Below are 23243 nucleotides of genomic sequence, written 5' to 3'. Positions count from 1 at the left end.
GGAGAAAAGGGCAGCTCCTATACTTGAAGAGCTCATGGTTGCACAAGGAAAACAAAGTACTAAGTTCAAAGGTTCAAAGTGCTAAATAAGCACAGAGGGACAAAAAAATATCCTGAGGGGATTAGAAAATATTCAGTGATGTTCTGATGCTTGAACTAAGATATGAAAGATAAAGGAATACCTGCAGGCAAATAAGGGGAAGTCATGCCAGGTAGGAGAAACAGTGTGTGGAAATGCAAAAGGCATTCTACATTTTAGGGGTGAGAAGACCAACTGGAGTTATTTGGACCCTACTGTGCACTGGGGAAGAATCACAGCAGAAAAGTCAATGGCATGAGGCAAGACTGGCTGGGGACACTTCAGAGTGTCTATATGCATACCTTACATACAATAAACAACCACTGAAATATCATAACCAGAGAACTAAAAATAAGATACATTAATGACTTAGTAAATTCATGCTGGGGATAGCATGAAGGACAGTTAGAAAACTACTAAGTGCATGCTCTAGAAAGCCAGAACTAGAATAACTAATGGCACTGGGCAGAGAGATTTATGAATGAAATTTGACAAGAATCTGGTCATTAATTCACTCTTAGTAGTGAGGAAGAGAGATATGTGAAGGATAACCCTCCTCACCAAGGTTTTTGTCTTTAAGCATGACAGGAATAGGAGGAAGATACACATCAGAAGAGAAAGGCAAAGAGCTTGACCAGAACACCCCACCTCACTTCTCTGCTGATGTAAATTCTATACTTCCTGTTTCATCTTCTCAACAAAGCCTTCCCTGACCTAACTCCAGTTCACATCTCTTTTCTAAACGTCAAATACCCTTGGTGCTACATATATGAACTTAACACTTTGCTATGACATTATCATTTAGCTCTTTGGCATGTGCAGTTTTAATACAGAAAGACTTTGTCACTCCCTGCTCACCCCGCCCCACTGATTTCTCTATCTTATATGGGTTAGAACAGTTACAGGAACACAGAAGACTTTTAATTTATAAATGCTTATAGAATTAAACTATCCAACTAGCTATAAAAGTGTTAGGAAAGTATTCAAAAGAAAAATACTCAATCACCAAGGTGAATTTGCTTTTTCCAAATGTTCACATTTCAAATTTCTTGATCTACCTATAAAGTTACTCATGTCTAAGTTTCAAATATGTTATTTCCTATAACATCTACAACCTCACAATAGCCTTAAGGACATTCTTCACATTATTTTTTTTTTCTCTTTGTGTTTTTAAGAAAGGATACTGACTTCTGTAGTAGTAAATTGATCTCGAAGAAAGTCAAGGTCTTCCTCAAGAGAATCAAGATTCTTTGTAGCAGTTGATAAATTCTTTTCCAACAATGCCTGAGCTTCATCAATATCATATTCAAGCATTACATTAGCCTAGAGAGAAAAAAAATCATGATAGTTACTAAACAGTCACATAATACTTTTTAGGTTAAAGCAGGTATCTGAAAAGTATAGCCCTCAGGCCAAATCCAGTCTGCTGCCTTAAACTCTCCTGCCACTGTGGCAGAGCTAAGTGTTGGGGAAAAAAAATCATGTGGTTGGCACAACAAAAAAATTATTATTTGGTCTTTTACACAAGTTAGATGACCTCTGGGTTAGATTCTAGATGCACGAGGGTGCATGTGTGCGTGTGCATGCACAAAACCCTACCTTTCTACTACCTCCATCATGACACTGAACAGTTATTACTTTTGAAAATTTAAATAGTTATTTTTAAGCTATAGATACATTGATTTGAAAGTTTCAAGACTTTTTTTTTTTTAATCTAAATTTGATCAGGTAGAAAACAGCTTAACTTTTACTGACCCCTTCCTACTACCTCCTATAGATGCTAGGGGCAAGATGAAGTGATACTGTCAATACTGGGGAAAACAGACTAAATGAGACAACATGAAAGTGTTGGGCATAAAGTAAGTGCAAGATAAATACAGAGGGCTGGGGATGTGGCTCAAGCGGTAGCGCGCTCGCCTGGCATGCGTGCGGCCCGGGTTCCATCCTCAGCACCACATACAAACAAAGATGTTGTGTCCGCCGAAAAAGTAAAAAATAAATATTAAAAAAAAAAAATTCTCTCTCTCTCTCTCCCTCTCTCTTAAAAAAAAAGATAAATACAGAATAACCCACTCTAATAATTAGAAAATTGTAAAATTCATATAGGACAAAAAGTATTCAATCAAAAATATATGAGCTGGGTGCAGTGATGAAAGCCTAAAATCCCAGCGGCTTGGGAGGCCGAGACAGGAGAATCGCAAGTTCAAAACCAGCCTCAGCAATGGTGCGGCGCTAAGCAACTCAGTGAGACCCTGTGTCTAAATAAAATACAAAATGGGGCTGGGGATGTGGCTCAGTGGCTGAGTGCCCCTGGTATCTGACTCCCTCCCCCACCAAAAAAGTACATGATGGGCTGGTGTGGTGTGTGTAATCCCAGCCACTTGGGAGAGTGAGACAGGAAGATTGAAAGTTCAAGGCTAGCCTAAAAAATTTGGCAGGATTGTCAGCAACTTAGTGAGACCCTGTCTCAAAATAAAAATAAAAAGGGCTGGGGATGCCCCCAAAAAACAAATGGCAAATGTTTTCTGATATAAGGTGACTGATTCACAGTTGGGTAAAGAGAGGCAGCATGGGAGGAATTGATGAACTCTAGATAGGGCAGAGGGGTGGGAGAGGAAGAGAAGGGGCAGGGGTTTAGCAATGATGGAGGAATGTGATGGACATCATTATCCAAAGTACACGTATGAAGACATGAACTGGTGTGAACATACTTTATATACAGAGATATGAAAAATTGTTCTATATGTGTAATAAGAATTGTAATACATTCCACTGTCATGTATTTAAAAAATAAAACCAATAAATAAATAATTTTTTTTTAAAAAAGCAAGGAAAAAATAAACACACACACACAGGGATGCTTTACCACTGAGCTACATCCCTACTCCTTTTACATTTTATTTTGAAACAGGGTCTCACTAAATTGTTGAGGGTCTCACTAAGCTGCTGGGGCTGGCCTTCAACTTGCCATCCTTCTGCCTTTCAACTTCCTGAGTCGATGGGATTACAGGCATGTGCCACCATGGCTGGCAGATTTGCTGTGTTAATAATTCTAACTTGAAATTTGTATTGATATCTTTTATTTAATTTAAATAACATACCTAATGATCATTAAAGACTTATGAATTTAAAAAAAGGGGGCTGGGGATGCAACTCTAGTAAAGCACCCTACGTTAGATCCCCCCCAGTACCAAAAAAAAAAAAAAAGGACATGTTGGGCTGGGATTTTAGCTCAGTGGTAAAGTGCTAAAGTGCTTGCTTAGCATGTGTGAGGCCCTGGGTTTAATCCCCAGCACCACAAAAAAAAATGTCTTTCCAGAACTCAATTCAGTAACACATACTAAAATTGGAATGATACAGATATTAGCATGGCCACTGTAGAAGGATGACAAGCAAATTCGTGAAGCAGTCCATATAAAAAATAGAGAAAAAGATGTCTTTCCAATTGCAGGCTCCCAAGCTCCCAATTTAATTGTGAGGGTCAATTACTATTGTTTCTTATGATTTATTTTCCAGAAATTGTTGACAAGATGGAATTTCTATATTTATTACTTCATTGTAATTATCCATAACTGTGGTGTTCATTTTGACATATTCATGAATATATAATAACAGTTTGCTCCATTTTGATCCCCAGTATTTCCCTCTTCTCTGTCCCTGATCTCCTTTCTCTACATTATTGGTCTCCCTTCATTTATTTATTTTTCCAATTGGTACATTATAGTTACATGACTGGAATACACTGTGATATATTCATGCATGCACGTAGCATAATTTGGTGAACTTAATTCCCCAGTTCTTCCCCTTTTCCACCCCTCCTCACTCCCCCTTGGTTCCCTGCTTCTTTTCTACTGATTTCCTTTCCATTTGCCTAAGATCCCTTTTTTTATTACTTTTTTCTCTCTAGCTTCTGCATATGAGAAAAACACTCAACCCTTGACTTTCTGAGTCTGGCTTATTTCACTTAGCACGATGTTCTCCAGTTCCACTCATTTGCTAGCAAATAACATCATTTCGTTCTTCTTTATGGCTGAGTAAAACTTCATTGTGTGTATATACACCACAATTTCTTTATCCATTCATCTGTTGATGGGTACCTAGTCTGGTTCCATAATTCAGTTATTGTGAATTGTGTGCTGCTACAAATATCAATGAGACTATGAGTATAGTATGCTGCCTTTAGTTCTTTTGCATAAATACCAAGGAATAGGACAGCTAGATAATATGGTGGATCTATTCTTAGTCATTTGAAGAATTTCTGTACTATTTTCCAAAGCAGTTACAATAATTTGAAGTCTCCCCAATAATGAATGAGTGTGTCTTTTCCCCCATATCCTCACCAGCAATGGGTTACTTGTATTCTTGATGACTGACATTCTAACTGGGGTAGGATGAAATCTCAGTGTAGTTTTGATTTTCATTTCCATGATTGCTAAGAATATTGAACATTTTTCCATATATCTGTTGGCCATTTGTATTTTTTCTTTTGAGAACTGTCTATTTAGGTCATTTGCCCATTTATTGAGTGGGTTATTAGGTTTTTTTGGTGTTAAGTTTTTTTGAGTTCTTTATTATCATTCTAGTTATTAATTGCACTGGAAGAGTATCTGGCAAAGACCTTCTCCAATTCTGTAGGCTCTCTCTTCATACTCTTGTACAAGTGAAAACTAGAAGACACTTAAAGAGATTTCATTCATTAAAAAAACATTCATCATTCATTCAGCATGTACTCTATGATAAGTATTTCTCCTTAGCTGATTCTCTAAAATATAGCCTTCCCAGCTTCTCACTTGACATCTCAAGAATGACATGCCCCAAACACAACTCCAACTTACCCCATAAACCTGGCTCCTCCCCCATTCTTCCCAAGTCAGTAAACTACACAGCTATCCACCCATTGGTTCAATCCATAGGGGTCATCCTATAAATCCTCTTTTTCCTTTAGTCTACATTCCATCAGCACACGGGGGCAAGATGATTTTATAAATAAGACTGGGAAAACAGGGAGTTCTCTAATAAGAATTAGAGCTAGGGCCCACATCATAGAGGATGAATTATATGGATCAGATACTTACATGGAAATAATAACATCATCAAAGTACTGTGTCTAAATATTTTGTAACACTGGAAAGAAGATAGTTTTTCTAGAACACAAAACCCAGGAACCATAAGCAAAGTCAAAAGACAAACAATGAACAGGAAAAATGTTTGTAACTAATTTCCCCTAACATATATAAATCTTTAAGCAAAAGACCAAGTAGTCCATAGTCCAACAGAAAGCTAGGCAAAGGACATGAGCAGAGTTCACAGTAAAGAAATTAAAAATCTGGGAGTGTAGTTCAGTGGAGGGCACTGTTTATGTGTTTCCACAGGGAGAACAGCAGCCAATTTGGATTCCAGAGAGATTAACTAAAGCGATTTCTACAGACCAAAAAGAAGATGATTTGGCTCAAATCCATAACAGCTTGCTGGGAGCCATTAGCCAAGTAGGTATGACAATTTCCTTGCCAGCGTACCCCATGTTGCAGTGACATTGAATGTAGGTGACCTTGCTCAAGGACCAAGGCGGATTAGGGCGTTCCGGTTTAGGTTCCAGGTTTAAGGTTTAAGATTATTCCTGCTGGGAATAGGGCGTATCCTGCTGCCTGAGTTCCCCTTGAGTTCTCACGGGATTTAGACAGTATTTTTTGGGAGACAGAAGCCCAGTGGAAGTGGATTTGGGCAGAGAACGTGGATTTGGGCAGAGAACGTGGATTTCCCCAGAACGTGTTTGTAGACGGCTGGTGTGAGTTCGGGAATAAAGAGTTGCTGTTTGAATCTACAAGCTGTGTGGTGGCTCGTGATTGTGTGCCCAGCCAGACTGTGGCACAGCTGATATCCAGAACTCCTGTTTGGCTATCCTTACATCTGCGACAGTGGTTCTCCCACACCTGGAGGCTAATGAAACCAGGATTTTTTTTTTCCAAGCAGAAAAGGCAAAGAACCTCACCCCCCCACTAGTACAAAGGTCTATCCACAGGTGTGGCTGTATGCTACACCGGTAGTCAATGAAGGGTAAATCCAATTGCAATGGTACCAACCTAAGACAGGAGGCTGACACCTTGAGGTCAGCTAATCCAATGACGGGTAAGGACCATATGTAGTATTGGACAACCTAAGGCAGGCACGGTCCCTAAGCCACATGCTTGTTGTTTAATTAAACAGAGAGGGGGAGATGTTGAGAGCCACTGCCTAAGCAGCCCCAGCAAACTTCCAGCTGATTGGCTCACCATGGCCCCAGCAAGCTTCCAGCTGATTGGCTCCTCTGTGGTGATGCTCATTGGGCTGTTTCCCCGCCCTTTCAGACCACGGAGCTGCTCATTGGGGGACTCTTTTGGCTCCGCCCATGCGACCCAGCCAATCGGCCTCAAGAGCAGGAGGAGTGGGGGGTTGAGAGGCTCGCTGGAAGCCCAAGGCGGCAGTTGGGCTCTGAGGGAATTCCTGAAGAGCTCCTGTGGTTCAGCGTGTGTTTTAAAAATAAAGTTCGTTTCTGCTTGACAAGTGGCTCGTGAATTGTGCACAGCCAGGCTGCGGCATTGGCACATCCACAGGTCACCATTTGTGTATAAAAGGTGGAAGATATATATTATATATATATATATATATATATAATTTCTCCAGAAGGATACCAAGAAATGAATTGTTGATTGCTTAACAGGAGGTTACTAGGCTAGTAAGGATAGGTATACCCTTGCTAGAGTTATAATTTATGTCTCTCAAAATTCATGTGTTGGAACTTAATCCCCAAATTCATGTGTTAATGGTAATTACAGTGGGACCTCTGGGGGGAGATAATTCATTTTAGATGAGGTCCTGAAAATGGGGGCCCCAATGATGGTATGAATGGCTTTGGAAGTAGAGGCAGAGAAACCCAAGCTAGCACACTTGTTTTGTCTCATTATGTGATGTCCTCCACCATGTTATGATGCAGCATATAGCTCTCGCCAGATGCCAATGTCATGTTCTTGTACTTTGCAGATTCAAGATCCATGAGCCAAATATATCCCTATTCTTCATAATTTACCTAGTTTGTGGTATTCAGTTATAGCAGACAGTCTTTCTGTACCTTTTTTAAGGACATGTAAGTGTATTAACAGTCTAAAAGTTGTACCAAAACCAAATATCTGACAAATTTCTGTCTCCAAAAAGAAAAAGCTAATTTGAAAAAACAGTTTATTTACCCACAATTATTATATTATTATACAACTATTATACAACCATTTCAAAAGTGAATGTATATATAACAAATTAGAATAAAAAGTTTTTCAAAAAAGTGAATGGAGGCAGGAGTGGTGGCGCATGCCTATGATCCCAGCAGCTTGGGAGGCTGAGACAGGAGTATTGCGGGTTCAAAGTTAGCCTCAGCAAAAGTTAGGCACTAAGCAATTCAGTGAGACCCTGTCTCTAAATACAAAATAGGGCTGGGGATGTGGCTCAGTGGTCAAGTGCCCCTGGGTTCAATCCCTAGTACCAAAAAAAAAAAAAAAGCAAATAGAGCCAGGCACAGTGGCACAGGCCTGTAATCCCATTGACTCAGGAGCCTAAGTCAGGAGGATGACAAGTTTGAGGCCAAACTTATCTCAAAATTTAAAAAAAAAATAAAAAGGGCTAAAGATGTAGCTCTGTGGTAAAGCACCTCTAGGGTTCAATCCCTAGTACCAAAAGAAAGTGATTTTAAAAATCAGCTCCTGACAGGGCTGGGGATGTGGTCAAGCGGTAGCGCGCTCGCCTGGCATGTGTGCGGCCTGGGTTCAATCCTCAGCACCACATACAAAGATGTTGTGTCCGCCGAAAACTAAAAAATAAATATATATATATATTTAAAAAAAAAAATCAGCTCCTGCCACTTCGGTCTAAAATTTTTCAATAGCCTAAAATCTTTCAATAGCTTCCGATTGCATTTAACATGAAACCCTTCAGCTAATATCACTTGTTTTTGCCCCACCATCTAGCACTCTCACCCTCCATTGCAGTACCAAAGTCAAACAAACCTGGCCTTCCTTCTGTCTGTCCCTTCAAGGCAGGTCCTGCTTTGAGGGCCTCTGAACGTACTATTACATTACCTGGAAAACCCTCTTATCCTTTTGCAAAAGCAGCTCCTTTGGTCATTGTGATATTGATTAGGAATAGACAAACAGAACAAAGGAACAGAAAAGAACCCAGGCAGACAGGAAAACTCAATCTGTAGAGAGAGAAGGGACAATTCAACAAATGGTGCTGGGACTAGTAGCTATCCACTTGAGAGAATAGACATCAAAGTTAACACTCCTCCTTCACAGTGTTTATTAAAATAGTTTCCAGATTAATTAGGGCTCTAAATTAAAATAAAACCAAGCAAAGCCAGGGAGAAGATGGTGGCAGCAGTGGCAATTGTTGAATCTACTGTTACTTTAAAAACTCCACAAAAACTAACATTAACAATCAGGACAAATATATACCCAAGATAACTGAAAACATATGTCTGTACAAAAACTTGTACGCAAACTTTCACAGCAAAATTATTCACAATAGCCAAAAAAGATAGAAACAAACCTAATATCTATCAGCTGATAATGAATCAATAAAATGTCTATATATACAAAGGAATACTTTGGCAATAAAAGAAGAAGCTCTGACACATGTCTCTACATTGATAAACCTTAAAAATATGATGCTCAGTGAAAGACCACAAAAGACCATATATTGTATAATTCCATTCATGTGAAATGTCCAGCATAGGTAAATCCATAGAAACAAAGTAAATTAGTGGTTACAAGAGGCTGAGAGAAGAAAGAATGAGGAGTGAATGCTAATAGGTATGGAGTATTTTGGGGAGGGGGGCGGTGAATAAAATGTTCTAGACCTAGACAGAAGTGATGGTTGCAGAACTCTGTGAATATACTAAAAATCACTGAGCTATACACTGTAAAATAGTGAATTTTATGGTATATGAATGACATCTTAATAAAACTGTTAAAGTAGATCTGAATGTAGAATAGTGCTTATTAGAGGTTGGGAAGCAGGGGTCAGGAGAAGTTGGATCGTGGGTAGCAAAAAAAGTTCTAGTGTTCTAAAGCAAAGTAGGGGGACTATAAATTACAATAAACTGTTACATATTTTATAAAAAAGTATGAGAGAGGAGGTCTAAAGATCCAAAAACAAATAACAAAAAACAGACAAAAAATAAAAATATAATAAATATCTCACAGAAAAAAAAGTACGAAATAACAATAAGGAGATGGAAACATTAATTACTATGATTTGATCAATATACATATTATGTATACATATTAAATTATCACATAGTACTCCATAAATATATATAATTAAAATAACAATTTTTTGCAATTATTTATTTATTTTTTAATATTTATTTTTTAGTTTTCGGCGGACACAACATCTTTGTTGTATGTGGTGCTGAGGAACGAACCCGGGCCGCACGCATGCCAGGCGAGCACGCTACCGCTTGAGCCACATCCCCAGCCCCAACAATTAATTTTAAAAAGACTAAAAGTGGCTTGCATGCTCTCAGAGCAGACTGGTATAGGGGTATTCTAGGTACACTTAGCCTTACACACTTCCTTACCCACAGGGCCTCACAGTGAGGAAAATGAAAAAAAAAAAAAAAAAGATTCAACTCATTCTAGCTACAAAAATTACTAAAACATCTGGGAATGACCTTAATAAGAAATAACAAAACAGCCAGGCATGATGGCACACTCCTGTAATCCCAGCTACTCAGAAGGCTGAGGCAGGAGGATCCGAATTTTGAGGCCAGCCTGGGCACCTTAGTGAGACCCTGTCTCCAAAAAAAAAAAAAAAAAAAAAATGGGCTGGGCTGTAGCTCAGTGAAGCATCCCTGGGTTCAATCCACAGAACAGGGAAGAAAAAACAGCCCTGTATCTTCAAGTCAAAGGTCTCAGCAACTGTTTACTTTTACCACTTTACATAAAAAACAAAAGGGAACTCTAGAATTATTTCTCCATTCTAAAAACTGTCCATAGAAATGAACTAAGTCAAATCAAATGCAAAGTTCTAAAAAGAAAGAGAATAAGCAACAGAATAACATCTTTACAATGTAAGCAAAACAGACATTCCAACAAAATAAGTGAAAACTATAAGGTATCCAAATAATAACATTAAGAAAATGAATACAAGATAGGAAAAGACAAACATAAAACCAGAATTAGAAAATTCAGATAAGGTGACAGAATTCAGAAAAGAATTAGAAATAAAAAAAAACATTTACTTGGGCTGGGGATGTGGCTCAAGTGGTAACGCGCTCGCCTGGCATGCGTGAGGCACTGGGTTCAATTCTCAGCACCATGTAAAAATTAAATAAAGATATTGTGTCCACCTAAAACTAAAAATAAATATTAAAAAAAACATTTACTTCAGAAAAGATGACTAAACTAGAAGAAAGACAGATGCAAATATTTATAATATACAAAACCTTAAGATTCACAGAATATGAGGAAATTTCATAAAAATATTTAAAAAATGGAGAAAATGGATTAAAGAGAAAGTGACAAGAGTTGGAACACAGGCAAAGACTGAACATAAACATAATAGGAATTCCCAAAGAAAACCAAAGATGGCACTAAAAACAAAAATTCTGAACAGTTCATTTCAACAAAATGTTCTTAAAATATCACACAAACACAGGCACATGTGTAGAGAATCAGATGTGACTGCGTTACTATTACTGTCCTTGATGGACTCTGCCTGCAAAGGGGATATTCTGTCAAGGAAGTAAGGTATTACGCAAGAGAAGTATCAAGGAGTACCAAACTGTGGAGGCATTTGTAAGCCATTCAAAGAACTTGGGCTTTTCCTCAGAATGAGATGAGAAACCACTGGAAATTTTTGGAGAGAATATGGAATCACTTCACAGATTTTAATGGATCACTCTGTCCACTGTGCTAGAAAAAATTTAGGAAGGCAAGGACAGAACTGAGGGTGAATTAAAATGTAATTATGAGTTGAACTGTGTAAACCCAAAACATACACTGAAATCCTAACCCCTGGTACCTGTGAATGTAACCTTATAAGGAATAAGTTATAACAGATTGAACTATATCTCCCTTACAAAAAAAATGTTTGTCCCTTCCTTCCTTCCACAATGAGGGATGAACACTTTTACACATCTCAAGCAATACTGTTTTGCTATGCAAAACACACTGGTTTACAAATACGTCAGCTGTGGCTACAGCATTTACTTACCCCCAACCACAGACAAACTTTATCAGTAGGAGGAACCGAAGCTTTGCAGTACAGATTATCTGCCAATAAGAATCTGGTCTCTAGTGAACTGGTGGACTCCTTTAAAAAAAAAATGACAGTGCCAAAAACAAACAAGTTTGATATCAAAGTTATAAAGAAGAAATTCCATAGCTGGACCTAAGACATTTAAAACAATACCATCATGTAAACTAAATGTAAAGGTAAAGGTAAAAGAAATGAACACTACTGCCAGATGGCTGGGCATGGACTCTGGTTCAGCTACTTACCAGCTGTGTAAATTTTGGCATCTCACTTAATCTTTCCATGCCTCATGTTCCTCACTATAAAATTAAAAAATAACCATCCTCTCACAGCCAGTATAGTGGCATACACCTATAATCCCAGTGACTTGAGGGGTGCTAAGGCAATAGAATTCCAAGTTCCAGGCTAACGTGGGCAACTTAGTGAGACCCCGTCTCAGAATAAAAAATAAAATGAGCTGTGGCTATAACTCAGAGGTAGAATGCTCCTGAGTTTAATTCCCAGTACCAGGGCAAAGGCAAAGGTAAGCACTGACTTCCCTAATGCTTACACACAGAACAGTGCCTGGCATATATGAATTATATCAACATTATAGAAGAATTAGCTGTTATTTTTACTTCATCAGTGCTTCATGCCCAATTCAGGTTCTGAAGTCTCTCAAAAAATTCACCACATATAATAATCTACTAGAAATCTAGTTATTCTTCAAATAATAAATCACATGTGTACACAATCTGTTCAAAACAATATTCTTATAAAATTTAATCTTGGGGTTGGGGATATGGCTCAAGTAGTAGCACGCTCACCAGGCATGTGTGAGGCACTGGGTTCGATCCTTAGTACCACATAAAAATAAAGATATTATGTCCACCTAAAGCTAAAAAATGAATATTTTTTACAGAGAGAGAGAGAGAGAGAATTTTTAAATATTTTTTAGTTTTCGGTGGACACAACATCCCTGTTTGTATGTGGTGCTGAGGATCGAACCCGGGCTGCACGCATGCCTGGCGAGTGCGCTACCACTTGAGCCACATCTCCAGCCCTAAAAAATGAATATTTTTTTTAAATTTAATCTTTACAGCCTGATTTTATTTAACGAATACTGAATTGAGACTTGGAAGACTCAAAATTAGTTCTTCCAGTACTAAGTAGCTATGTGAAACCAACTAAGCATAACTAACCTCTAAGTAGTTATTTCCTAAACTGTGAAATAAGAACCTGAAAATAGTAATCTCTTATGATTTTTTCAAGCTCTATAAATCTTGGGCTTACTCCTTATTCTTAGGGAGGACAACCATCACTATGAAAAAAAAACCAAAACAACTGGCCATGTGTGGTGGTACATGCCTACAATTCCAGATGCTCAGGAAACTGAGGCAGGAGGATAGGAGGATCGCGAGTTCAAAGCCAGCTCAGCAAAAGCAAGGAGCTAAGTGACTCAGTGAGACCATGTCTCTAAATAAAATACAGATATGGCTCAGTGGCCAAGTGCCCCTGAGTTCAATCCCTTTTACCCACCCACCCCCCAAAAAGAAAACTGTGATGTTACCACCTCAAAATAACTTAAAACATTTTCTGATTATATTTAAATTTTGTAAACACTACATATAAATAAAGTAATCCAAGTGCTAGCCTTTTAAGGAAAAGTCACAAAGCCACAATTTTTACACAAAATTCTGGTACATTAGTGTATATGCTCAAGAAGGAAGAATGGATCCTACAGCACAGATCAAATACCAAAGAATCAAGGAAGATGAAACTCTGCTAATATATCCTGGTTTACTTGTATTTTAAAGAAAAATGCACTTACTTTTTTCTTCTGCATGTATTTTAGAATCTCCAGAGTCTGCTTAATTTCAGGAATCTGACCTTTTAGCCTATGAACAAGAAAAAGGTTAATATACTATTTCACAAGTAAAAATAAACACCAAGATATGGTCTTACTAACTTTACCTTGTCTATTAATATATTCTTTTTTTTTTTTTTTTTTGGTAGTGCTGGGGATTGAACCTAGGGCCTTGTGAATGCAAGGTAAGCACTCTACCAACTAGCCCCAGCCCCTACTGATATATTCTTGAAGACTAATTATAAATATAAAATATTTAATATACACTAATCTTATTTCATAAATTTAATTTTTTTAAATACTTAGGAAATTTTAGGTGTAACACAAAGTACTTAAGATACAAATGTTGGGGCTGGGGTTGTGGCTCAGTGATAGAGTGCTTGCCTGGCATGTGTGAGGCACTGGGATCATTCTCAGCACCACATATAAATAAATGAATAAAATAAAAGTCCATCAACCTTTAAAGAAAGATACAAATGTTTATAAAAATAAAATATTCAATAAAATACTTCAAAAAATAAAATGCATTTAATAAAACATTTTTAAAATATTAAAGGCATAAACATTTAATAAAATATTTAAGATATAATAACAAAGATGTATAGAATGCATGTTTTGAACAAAGCCCTGTTCTATACATCAAAATCCCCACTGTTAATAAACGTTTCTAGAAGCAGACCATATTCCACAGAGGTGATTCAGAGATTCTCCATTTGATTAGACTTGTATTTTAAATAGATTAATTTTAAAGGTAATCTTAAAAATAACAGGGGCTGGGGTTGTGGCTCAGTAGTAGAGTGCTTGCCCAGCATGTGTGACATACTGGGTTCGATTCTCAGCACCACATACAAATAAATTAAAAAATTCATCAACTAATAAAAATATTTAAAAAAAATAACATACATTCAGGCAGGCGTGGTGGTGCACCCCTGTAATTCCAGCAGCTCAGGAGGCTGAGGCAGGAGGATCACAAGTGCAAAGCCAGCCTCAGCAAAATCTAGGTGCTAAGCAACTCAGTGAGACCCTGTATCTAAATAAAATGCAAAATAGGGATGAGGATGTGGCTCAGGGGCTAAGTATTCCTGGGTTCAATCCCCAGTACAAAAAAAAAAAAAAAAAAAACACACACATTCAAATACATTATACACCAAATTTGAAACCACCAACTCTCCACCCCGTGCTGCATGCAGCTGCTTCTGGCAAGCATATTCATTACAAGCACATCAGAGTCAGCTAAATGCCAGGCAAATCATAGTGGCATCTTCTCAGTGTGTACACTTGTCACATTGTTAAAAAAAAAAAAAAAAAAGTATCAAATCACACGAATGCCTTCTGAATCTATCCCATCACTGATACAGGGTAGAAAAAGGACAAAAATTGGCCAGAGGCAGGAAGAGGGCCAAGCAGTGAAGCTGAAAGTGACAAGTACTGGCCCCCAACAGATCTGTTTTCCCCCACTCCTTTTCCCTTGGATAATGACAGTAAAGAAAGCCAAGGCCTATTTTTTCTTCTATTCGGCTCAGGGTCTCTGTTCTAGTGACTAAGTCTTTGATCCACTTTGAGTTGATTTTTGTGCAGGGTGAGAGATAGAGGTTTGATTTCATTTTGCTACATATGGATTTCCAGTTTCCCCAGCACCATTTATTGAAGAGGCTATCTTTTCTCCAGTGCATGTTTTTGGTGCCCTTGTCTAGTATGAGATAAGTGTATTTATGTGGGTTTGTCTCTGTGTCCTCTATTCTGTACCATTGGTCTACAAGTCTATTTTGGCACCAATACCATGCTGTTTTTGTTACTATAGCTCTGTAGTATAGTTTAAGGTCTGGTATAGTGATGCCTCCTGCTTCACTCTTCCTGCTTGGAATTGCTTTAGATATTCTGGGTCTTTTATTTTTCCAAATAAGTTTCATGATTGCTTTTTCTATTTCCATGAACAATGTCATTGGGATTTTAATAGGAATTGCATTAAATCTGTACAGTGCTTTTGGTAGTATGGCCATTTTGACAATACTAATTCTGCCTATCAAGAAGCAAGGTGGATCTTTCCATCTTCTGAGGTTTTCATCAATTTCTTTCTTTATTGTTCTGTAGTTTTCATTGTAGAGGTCTTTTACCTCTTTTGTTAGATTGATTCCCAGGTATTTTTTTGGAGGCTTATCATGAATGGAGTAGTTTTCCTAATTGCTCTTTCAGTGTATTCATCGCTGATGTCTAAGAATATATTTGAATTATGGGTGTTGATTTTAATGAATAAAGAAAATATGGTATATATACTCAATGGAATATTACTCAGCTTTAAAGAAGAGTAAAATTATGGCATTTTCCAGTAAATGGTTGAAGTTGGAGAATATCATGCTAAGCAAAATAAGCCAATCCCATAAAACCAAAGGCCAAATGTTTTCTCTAGTATGCGGATACTAATTCACAATAAGGTGGAGGGCACTAGGGAAGAATAGTGTTACCTTAGATTAGGTGGAGGGGAGGGGTAGGGAGGGGATGTGAGGATAGGAAAGATAGTAGAATGAAACAGACATTATTACTGTATGTATATATGTGACTGCATGAACAATATGATTCTACAACATGTACACTCAGAAAAATGAGAAATTATATCCTATCTATGTATGATATAGCAAAGTGCATAAATGCATTCTACTATCATGTATAACTAATTAAAACAAATTTAAAAAATTTTAAAAAAGAAAGAAAGCCAAGGGCCTGGGAACAGAAAGAATCCCTCAGAAGCAGTATTTCCTGATTGGGGAGAGGGAGTATTTGTCTGGTGGCTATACCCTAGACTATAACACCAGCAGCATTCTTCCACTCCTATCTACCACCAAGAGGAACTTAAATTATTCCTACCCTCCACATAATGGCAAAAGCAGGTGATATCCCTGAAGGAATATGAGCTGACAGAAAACAAATGAAAGTGTGATAAACTCCACTACAATAATATAAAGACAACAAACTCAACAATCTATCACATTAAACAAACAAATACTCAAAGAAAACATACAATAAGTATTTAAAAACATCTTAAAGAGAAAAGAAAGAATATTGGTCAATACAAAGAAGGAGCAAATAGTTGTTAAGAAGATCCAAAACTACAAGTTACAGCTGAGTACGGTGGCATATGCCTATAATCCCAGCAGCTCAGGAGGCTGAGGCAGGAGGATCTCAAGTTCAAAACCAGCCTTAGCAACTTAGTGAGGCCCTAAGCAACTTAGTGAAATCCTGTGTCTAAATAAAAGTACAAAAAAAAAAAAAGGCTGGGAATGTGGCTCAGTGGTTTAAGTACCCCCAGGGTTAAATTCCTGGTAACAACAATAACAATAAAAAAATACAAGGTACAAAAACATAAGAGATGAAATAAAGAAAACATAAAGTCAGGTGCAATGGCATAGGCCTATCATCTCAGTGACTTGGGAGGCTGAGGAAAGAGGATCACAAGACTGAGGCCAGCCTCGGCAACTTAGTGAGACTGTATCAGATTTTTTTAAAAAGGGCTAGGGATGTAGCTCAGTGATAAGTGCCCCTGGGTTCAACTGCCAGTATCAAAAAAAGAACACATGGATATCCATCTAGTTGCCAAAAAACAAATGACAAAGACAGTTAAAAAAAAAAGGAAATAATAAAGAGAAATGGATGGCAGAATTACAAGTGTTCAACATCCGTAAACAAGATATCCCAGGAGAAAGGAAAAAATTTACAGAGAAGAAAGATGATAACCACAAAATCTCCAAGATTAAAGATTGATAAAAGGCCTCAGATTCATATATCAAAAAGGAGATTATCATACCTAAATTAATTCTGGGTATATAGCCAAAGGAAATGATGCATGCCCATGTTTATTGCAGGACTGTTTACAATAGCCAAGATATGAAATCAACCAACAGGTGAAAGGGTAGAGAAAATGTGGTATGACAGTGGAATATTATTCTGCCATTAAAAAAGAATGAAATCTTTTTACCTCTGCCAACTTGATGGACCTGGAAGACATTATACTAAGTGAAATAAGCCACACATAGAAAGACAAATATTGAGCTAGGGTTGTGGCTCAGTGGTAGAGCACTCGCCTGGCACATGCGAGGCCCTGGGTTCAATCCTCAGCACCACATAAAAATAAATAAAATAAAGGTATGGAGTCCAACTACAACTAAAAAATAAATATTAAAAAAAGAAAGACAAATATCACATGTTGTCTAACATTTGGGGAATCTAAAAAAATTGATCACAAAGAAGAAAAGAACAAAATAGTGATTACTACATGTAAGGAAGGGGAATAGAGGGAGGATAGATAAAGGGCATCAAAATACAGTTACACAGGAGGAATAAATTCTAGTGGTTTATATCACAGTAGAGTGACTATAGTTTAAAACAATTTATTTTATATTTTACAAAGAACTAGAAGAGAGGAGCTTTAAGGCTCCAAATAAAGGCATGATAAGGAGATGCAAATGCTAATTACATTGATTTGATCATTACATTATATACATATATTAAAATATCACACTGTACTCTATAAATAATGTCAATTATTATGTGGTAGTTAAAAAGACAAAATCAAATTAGAGGGAAAAAAGCTAAGCATCATTATATCTATGAACCCAATGACTGAGGAGGTTGGGGCAGGAAGATCACAAGTTTGAGGCCAACCTTAACAACTTAGGCAGACCCTACCTCAAAATAAAAATCTAAAAAGAGCTAGTGATATAGTTTCATGGTAGAGCAACCTTAAGCTTAATCCCTATTATTGTTTAAAAAAAGTTTGGGGGCTCGGGTTGTGGATCAGTGGTAGAGTGTTCGCCTAGCATGTGTGAGGAACTGGGTTCAATTCCCATTACCACATATAAAAAAATAAAATAAAGGTCCACTGACAACTAAAAATATTTTTTAAAAAAGTTTGGGGCTGGGGTTGTGGCTCAGCGGCAGAGTGCTCGCCTAGCACATGAGACATTCAATCCTCAGCACCACATAAAAATTAATAAATAAAATGAAGGTATAAAAAAAGTTTGAAGAATAGTCAATGAAAACAGGAGAATATACATAGAGAATTATGAAATATTAAAAACTTCAAACAGCTTGAAGGTAAAATTAAATTACAGACTGCAAGAAAGGATTTATAACAAATATGAAGAAAAGGTTTAGCATTCAAACTCCATATAGATCATGCACAAAAACAGAACTGCTATGCAGCTGATATCACGGGGGTGAGATAAATTCCAGAAAAAATAAAAAGGGAAATAACCAGAAAAGACCCTGAGTTGAGCGAAGGTAGTAGTGTCAATGAGAACAGGTGCACATTCCAACTGCAAACCTGACCCAGTTCACAGATGAAATGTAAGAACCGGGAACTAGATTCAAGTGGTCTGAAACTGGTATCAACTCATAGCTCCTGACAAAAGCAAAAACTTCCATGTATAAAGGCAAAGTACACAGGCATCCATAATTACAGGAAACTAACATATGTCAACTAATTTAAGAAAATATCCACAAAAAGACAAATTATACTGAAATAACAAAAGAATAGTTGATTTTTAAAGTAACCAAAAGACAAATTATCTAAAAAGGCTAGCATTAAAAACAACCACCATATGTTGTTTACAAGAATATGTTTAGAGGGGCTGGAGTTGTGGCTCAGTGGTAGTGTGCTCACCTAGCATGTGCGAGGCCCAGGGTTCAATACTCAGCACCACATAAAAATAAATAAATAAAAATTGTGTCTAACTAAAACTAAAAAATAAATATTAAAAAATACGTTTAGATACAATAAATAGGTTGAAAGAAATTAGAAAAAGACACACCAACAAAATATTAGTCTAAAGAAAAGCGAGGACTACTATAAGTGAACAAAAAAATCAGACTCTGATACTATTAAGCATTATTATATATAGATTAAAACCAAGAAGACCTAATACTCCTCAAATACCATGTATCTAATAGAGTAAAAAATACAAAAAGAGACACAAAGTGTTTGGTGTAAGATGAATAGCTGGCAGCAAACCAGCATTCCCACCTCTATCCACTCCCAATAGCCAGAGAAAATATACAAATCCTCTTTTGGAAGACAGCAGAGACTTACTGAGGTGATAGGAAGTATGGGGCTAACTCTTGCTAAGAAAGAAACTTTGAGAAATGAACTGATTTTGTGCAGACAGTTTTGCCAAATAGTACATGCGGGGAGGCATTTATTTTTATAGAAATATGCCAGCTTAGAGCTGGGGTTGTAGCTCAGTAGTAGAAACGCTCGCCTCACATATGGGAGACCCTGGGTTCAATCCTCAGCACCACATAAAAGTAAATAAATAAAAATGAAGATATTGTGTCCGTCTACAACTAAAAAAAAATTAAGAAAATAAATATGCCAGCTTACTAATAAATGAAAAAGAAACAGTAGAACATCATCATGTTGCAATTCAAAATTAATGGGCCTAGGCATTAAGCATCATAAAAGGAAGACAAAGGATATCTCTGCCTCTTCATGAAAGAATACACAAACCTAAGAAGAGGTACTGTTCAAAAAAAACCAAAAATCAAGTCTGAATGTGATCAAGACAATCCACCTATTTTTATTTATTTTATTTGTTTGTTTGTTTACTGACAGGAGTATGTAAATGACAATTTATTTAGTTGAAAATCCTCTCGTACTTTCTAGACTGTAAAATTGCTTTTAAAAAAAGTCCAATTTTGGTTTACCATGTAACAATTTTTGAGCAGCTATTGATTCAATAGTAGAACAACACCATCAGGAAAGAATGAGAGAAATCACAGGGTGGGGTCTCTATTTTTGAAGTCTGAAGATTCTAAAACTCCTAATTAAAGTCACATGAAAGAAAAGATAGTCTATATTCCAACCATTTACTATTTCTATCTCCTAGTGACAAAGAAACATTTAAATATATATTTCAAACTATAGATCCACCATTTTATAGTAAACATGAGACAAAGAAACGGTCTTGAAAATCATATAATTGCTTTGAAATTTAGTAACCCATGTTTAATAACCCATGGATTATAGTATCTCCATGTAAAATATATAACAAAGCTTTTTGAAGAAAATACAGGAAGTTATCTTTATGAATTAGGGATAAGCAAACAATTCCTAAACAAGATACAAAAACCAAAATGCATTAAGAAAAAAGATTATTAAACCAGACTATATTAACATTAAGTGATACTAAGCCAATAGTAAGCCAAAATATATTTACTTACAAAAAAAAATTCAGGGCTGGGGATGTAGCTCAGTTGGTAGAGTGCTTGCTTCGCATGCACTAGGCCCTGGATTCAATCCCCAGAACCACATAAAAATATAAAATAAAAATAAATAAATTGGAATCCTCCCACACACTAAACATAAAGGGATTAAGACTCATATATTTGGAGCTGGGGCGGGGGCTGGGGCTCAGTGGAAGCCCTCTTGCCTGGCATGTGTGAGGCACTGGGTTCGATTCTCAGCACCGCATAAAAATAAATAAAATAGGGCTAGGGATGTGGCTCAAGCGGTAGCGCACTCGCCTTGCATGCACAGGGCGCTGGGTTTGATCATCAGCACCACATAAAAAAAAAAAAAAAATTAAAAAGATGTTGTGTCCACTGAAAACTAAAAAATAAACATTAAAAAAATTTTCTTTCTCTAAACAAATAAATAAAATAAAGGTCTGTCAACAACTTAAAGAAAAAAGACTCATATATTTAATTGTCTATTTAACATTTCCACTTGGATGTCCAAAAGAATCTCTGAACTTCAGAGCTCCTCAACAAACCTATTCCATCCAATCTTCCCCATGCCCCCATCTCAGATGGCTTGGCCTCAAGGCACATTTTCCTATCTAAACTCCTTATTGGTGATCCCTAATCCAATGGCTTCATTTTATTATCACAAAAAGCTGTACATGTACATGTTGAAAAATTAAAGAATAAAAATAAGAAAAAATACCACATTCTTACCATCCAGAGATTATCCCTGATAATACATCTTTAATGAAGATCATTATATGTATTTCTATTAATTATACTTTTGCCAATATGAGAGCATACTATTCTTAGTATTTCCTATTCTGGATTTTGTTAACATTTTTCATCTTTCCATGTCTATGATTTTTTGTCTCATGTAATACCCACCCCATATTCAAATTTCTCCAATTATCAAATGAGAAAGTTTAATCCCAGCAACTCAAGAAGCTGAGGCAGGAGGACCTCAAATTCAAAGCCAGCTTCAGCAACTTAGATAGTTTCTGAGGAACTGAGCAAGACCCTGTCTCTAAATAAAATATTAAAAAAGGCTGGGGAGGGCTGGGGATGTGGCTCAAGCAGTAGCACGCTCGCCTGGCATGCATGGGGCGCTGGGTTCTATCCTCAGCACCACATTAAAAAAAAAAAAAGATGTTGTGTCCACTGAAAACTAAAAAACAAATATTAAAAATTCTCTCTCTCTCTCTGTATCTATCTATCTCTCTCTCTCTTTAAAAAAAAAAAAGGCTGGGGAGGGTTGGGGTTGTGGCTCAGTGGTAGAACACTCACATAGCATGTTCAAGGCCCTGGGTTTGATCCTCAGCACCACATAGAAAAAAAACAAAAAACAAACAAATAAAGGTATTGTGTCCATCTACAACTAAAAAATAAATATTTTTTTAAAAAGGGCTGGGGATATGGCTCAACAGTTAAGCACCCCTGGGCTCAATCCCTGGTACAAAATAATAATAATAATAATAATAACAACAACAACAACAAAAATAAAAATAAAAACAAAATTGTGTTGCTTATGCCCAAACTACTCTTTCTTGCTCTAGTCTGTCTTTAAACTCATAACCAACCTTTGAAATTCTATAGCAATCTAGTCCTCTTGGAACTTCCCCTGAAACTCCTTGCTCTCTTCCTTCCCCAATGCTAATTCACTGTATTGTACCAAAGCATCTCTACTGTTCTACGTTATGTACTTTAAAGAATTCATCAATCCCCCCAAGATGTATCCATGTTAAAAGTTGGTATCGGACTTTACTTCACCCAAAATTGTTATCTAGCACATGGTTAGAATTTCCTAAGTATTTAACTGACAGAAGCATTCTGGGACATAAACATAGCAAATATCCACAAATATTTATTACAAGGAATTGACTTTATGAGCTATATAAAAGGATATGTATGGAGAAATAAGAGTTGAGAGTGAGGATTTCTTTGACTACACCTATTAATTATGTATTATTGGGAAAGTGGGTCTGTAGGTCTTTCATCTCATTAGCAAAATTAGAAGAATGAACTATACATCTAAGATGTTATAATCTTAGATTCTTTGGAATAAGGTCTTTAATATTCATTCCATGGTTTTTGAAATTATCTTTAGACTGGCAATACTAAATGTTTGTAAGGATGTGGAACAACTAGAATTCTTATACATTGACTTTTGGCAGTTTCTCATAAAATCGAACCTAAACTTCAGCAACTGTACCCCTAGTATTTACCCAGGAGGAATGAAAATATATGTCCACATAAACACTTAAAGCCAAAAAGGAAAATAACCAAAATATCCATCAATATTAAAATAGATAAAAATATACTAAAGTCATAGTATACCTATACACAATGGAATGGAATTCAGCACTAAAAAGGAACTAATTTACTGATACACACAATAGCATGAATGACTCTTTAAAGCATTACACTAAGTGTAAGAAGGTTGACACAAAACTATATGCTTCTACTCATATGAAGTTCAAACAGATAACAAAAGGTTGCTGGGGAAGGAATAAATGGAAAGGGTTTAGAGGGAATTTCCTGGGGTAATGAAAGATATTGATCTGGACAAGAATCAATTCTGGGCAGAATCGGATATATTTGTCAAAATTTATCAAACTGAACACTTGACAAGCAGACATTTCATAAAGTATATCTCGATGTTTTAAAAGTTCAAGTCACGGGCTGAGGCTGTGGCTCAGTGGTAGAGTGCTCGCCTAACATGCATGAGGCACTGGGCTAGATTCTCAGCACCACACAAAAATAAAAGAAACATATTGTATCCACCTAAAACTAAAAAATAAAT

General features: G+C 36.7%; 1 protein-coding gene and 1 non-coding gene across 2 annotated transcripts in view; one reads left to right on the top strand and one right to left on the bottom strand.

Moving 5' to 3' along the window:
• The window catches only part of Vbp1 (VHL binding protein 1), a 31486-nt gene that overhangs the window by 1943 nt on the left and 6300 nt on the right, over positions 1–23243 (bottom strand). The window contains exons 3-5 of the mRNA XM_027923030.3: positions 13172–13238; positions 11320–11418; positions 1263–1401 (exon numbers count right to left, since the gene is read on the bottom strand). Of these exons, the coding sequence (XP_027778831.1) occupies positions 1263–1401; positions 11320–11418; positions 13172–13238 (305 nt within the window). The remainder of the gene's footprint in view (positions 1–1262; positions 1402–11319; positions 11419–13171; positions 13239–23243) is intronic.
• LOC114081570 (U6 spliceosomal RNA) lies at positions 3391–3498 on the top strand. Its single transcript, XR_003580821.1, has one exon. It is a non-coding gene; the product is annotated as a U6 spliceosomal RNA (small nuclear RNA).

Source organism: Marmota flaviventris, chromosome X, assembly GCF_047511675.1.
Source record: "Marmota flaviventris isolate mMarFla1 chromosome X, mMarFla1.hap1, whole genome shotgun sequence".
NCBI classification, from domain to species: Eukaryota; Metazoa; Chordata; class Mammalia; order Rodentia; family Sciuridae; genus Marmota; species Marmota flaviventris.
Note: the sequence above shows the minus strand (reverse complement) of the source record. Positions and strands in the feature narration are given on the sequence as shown.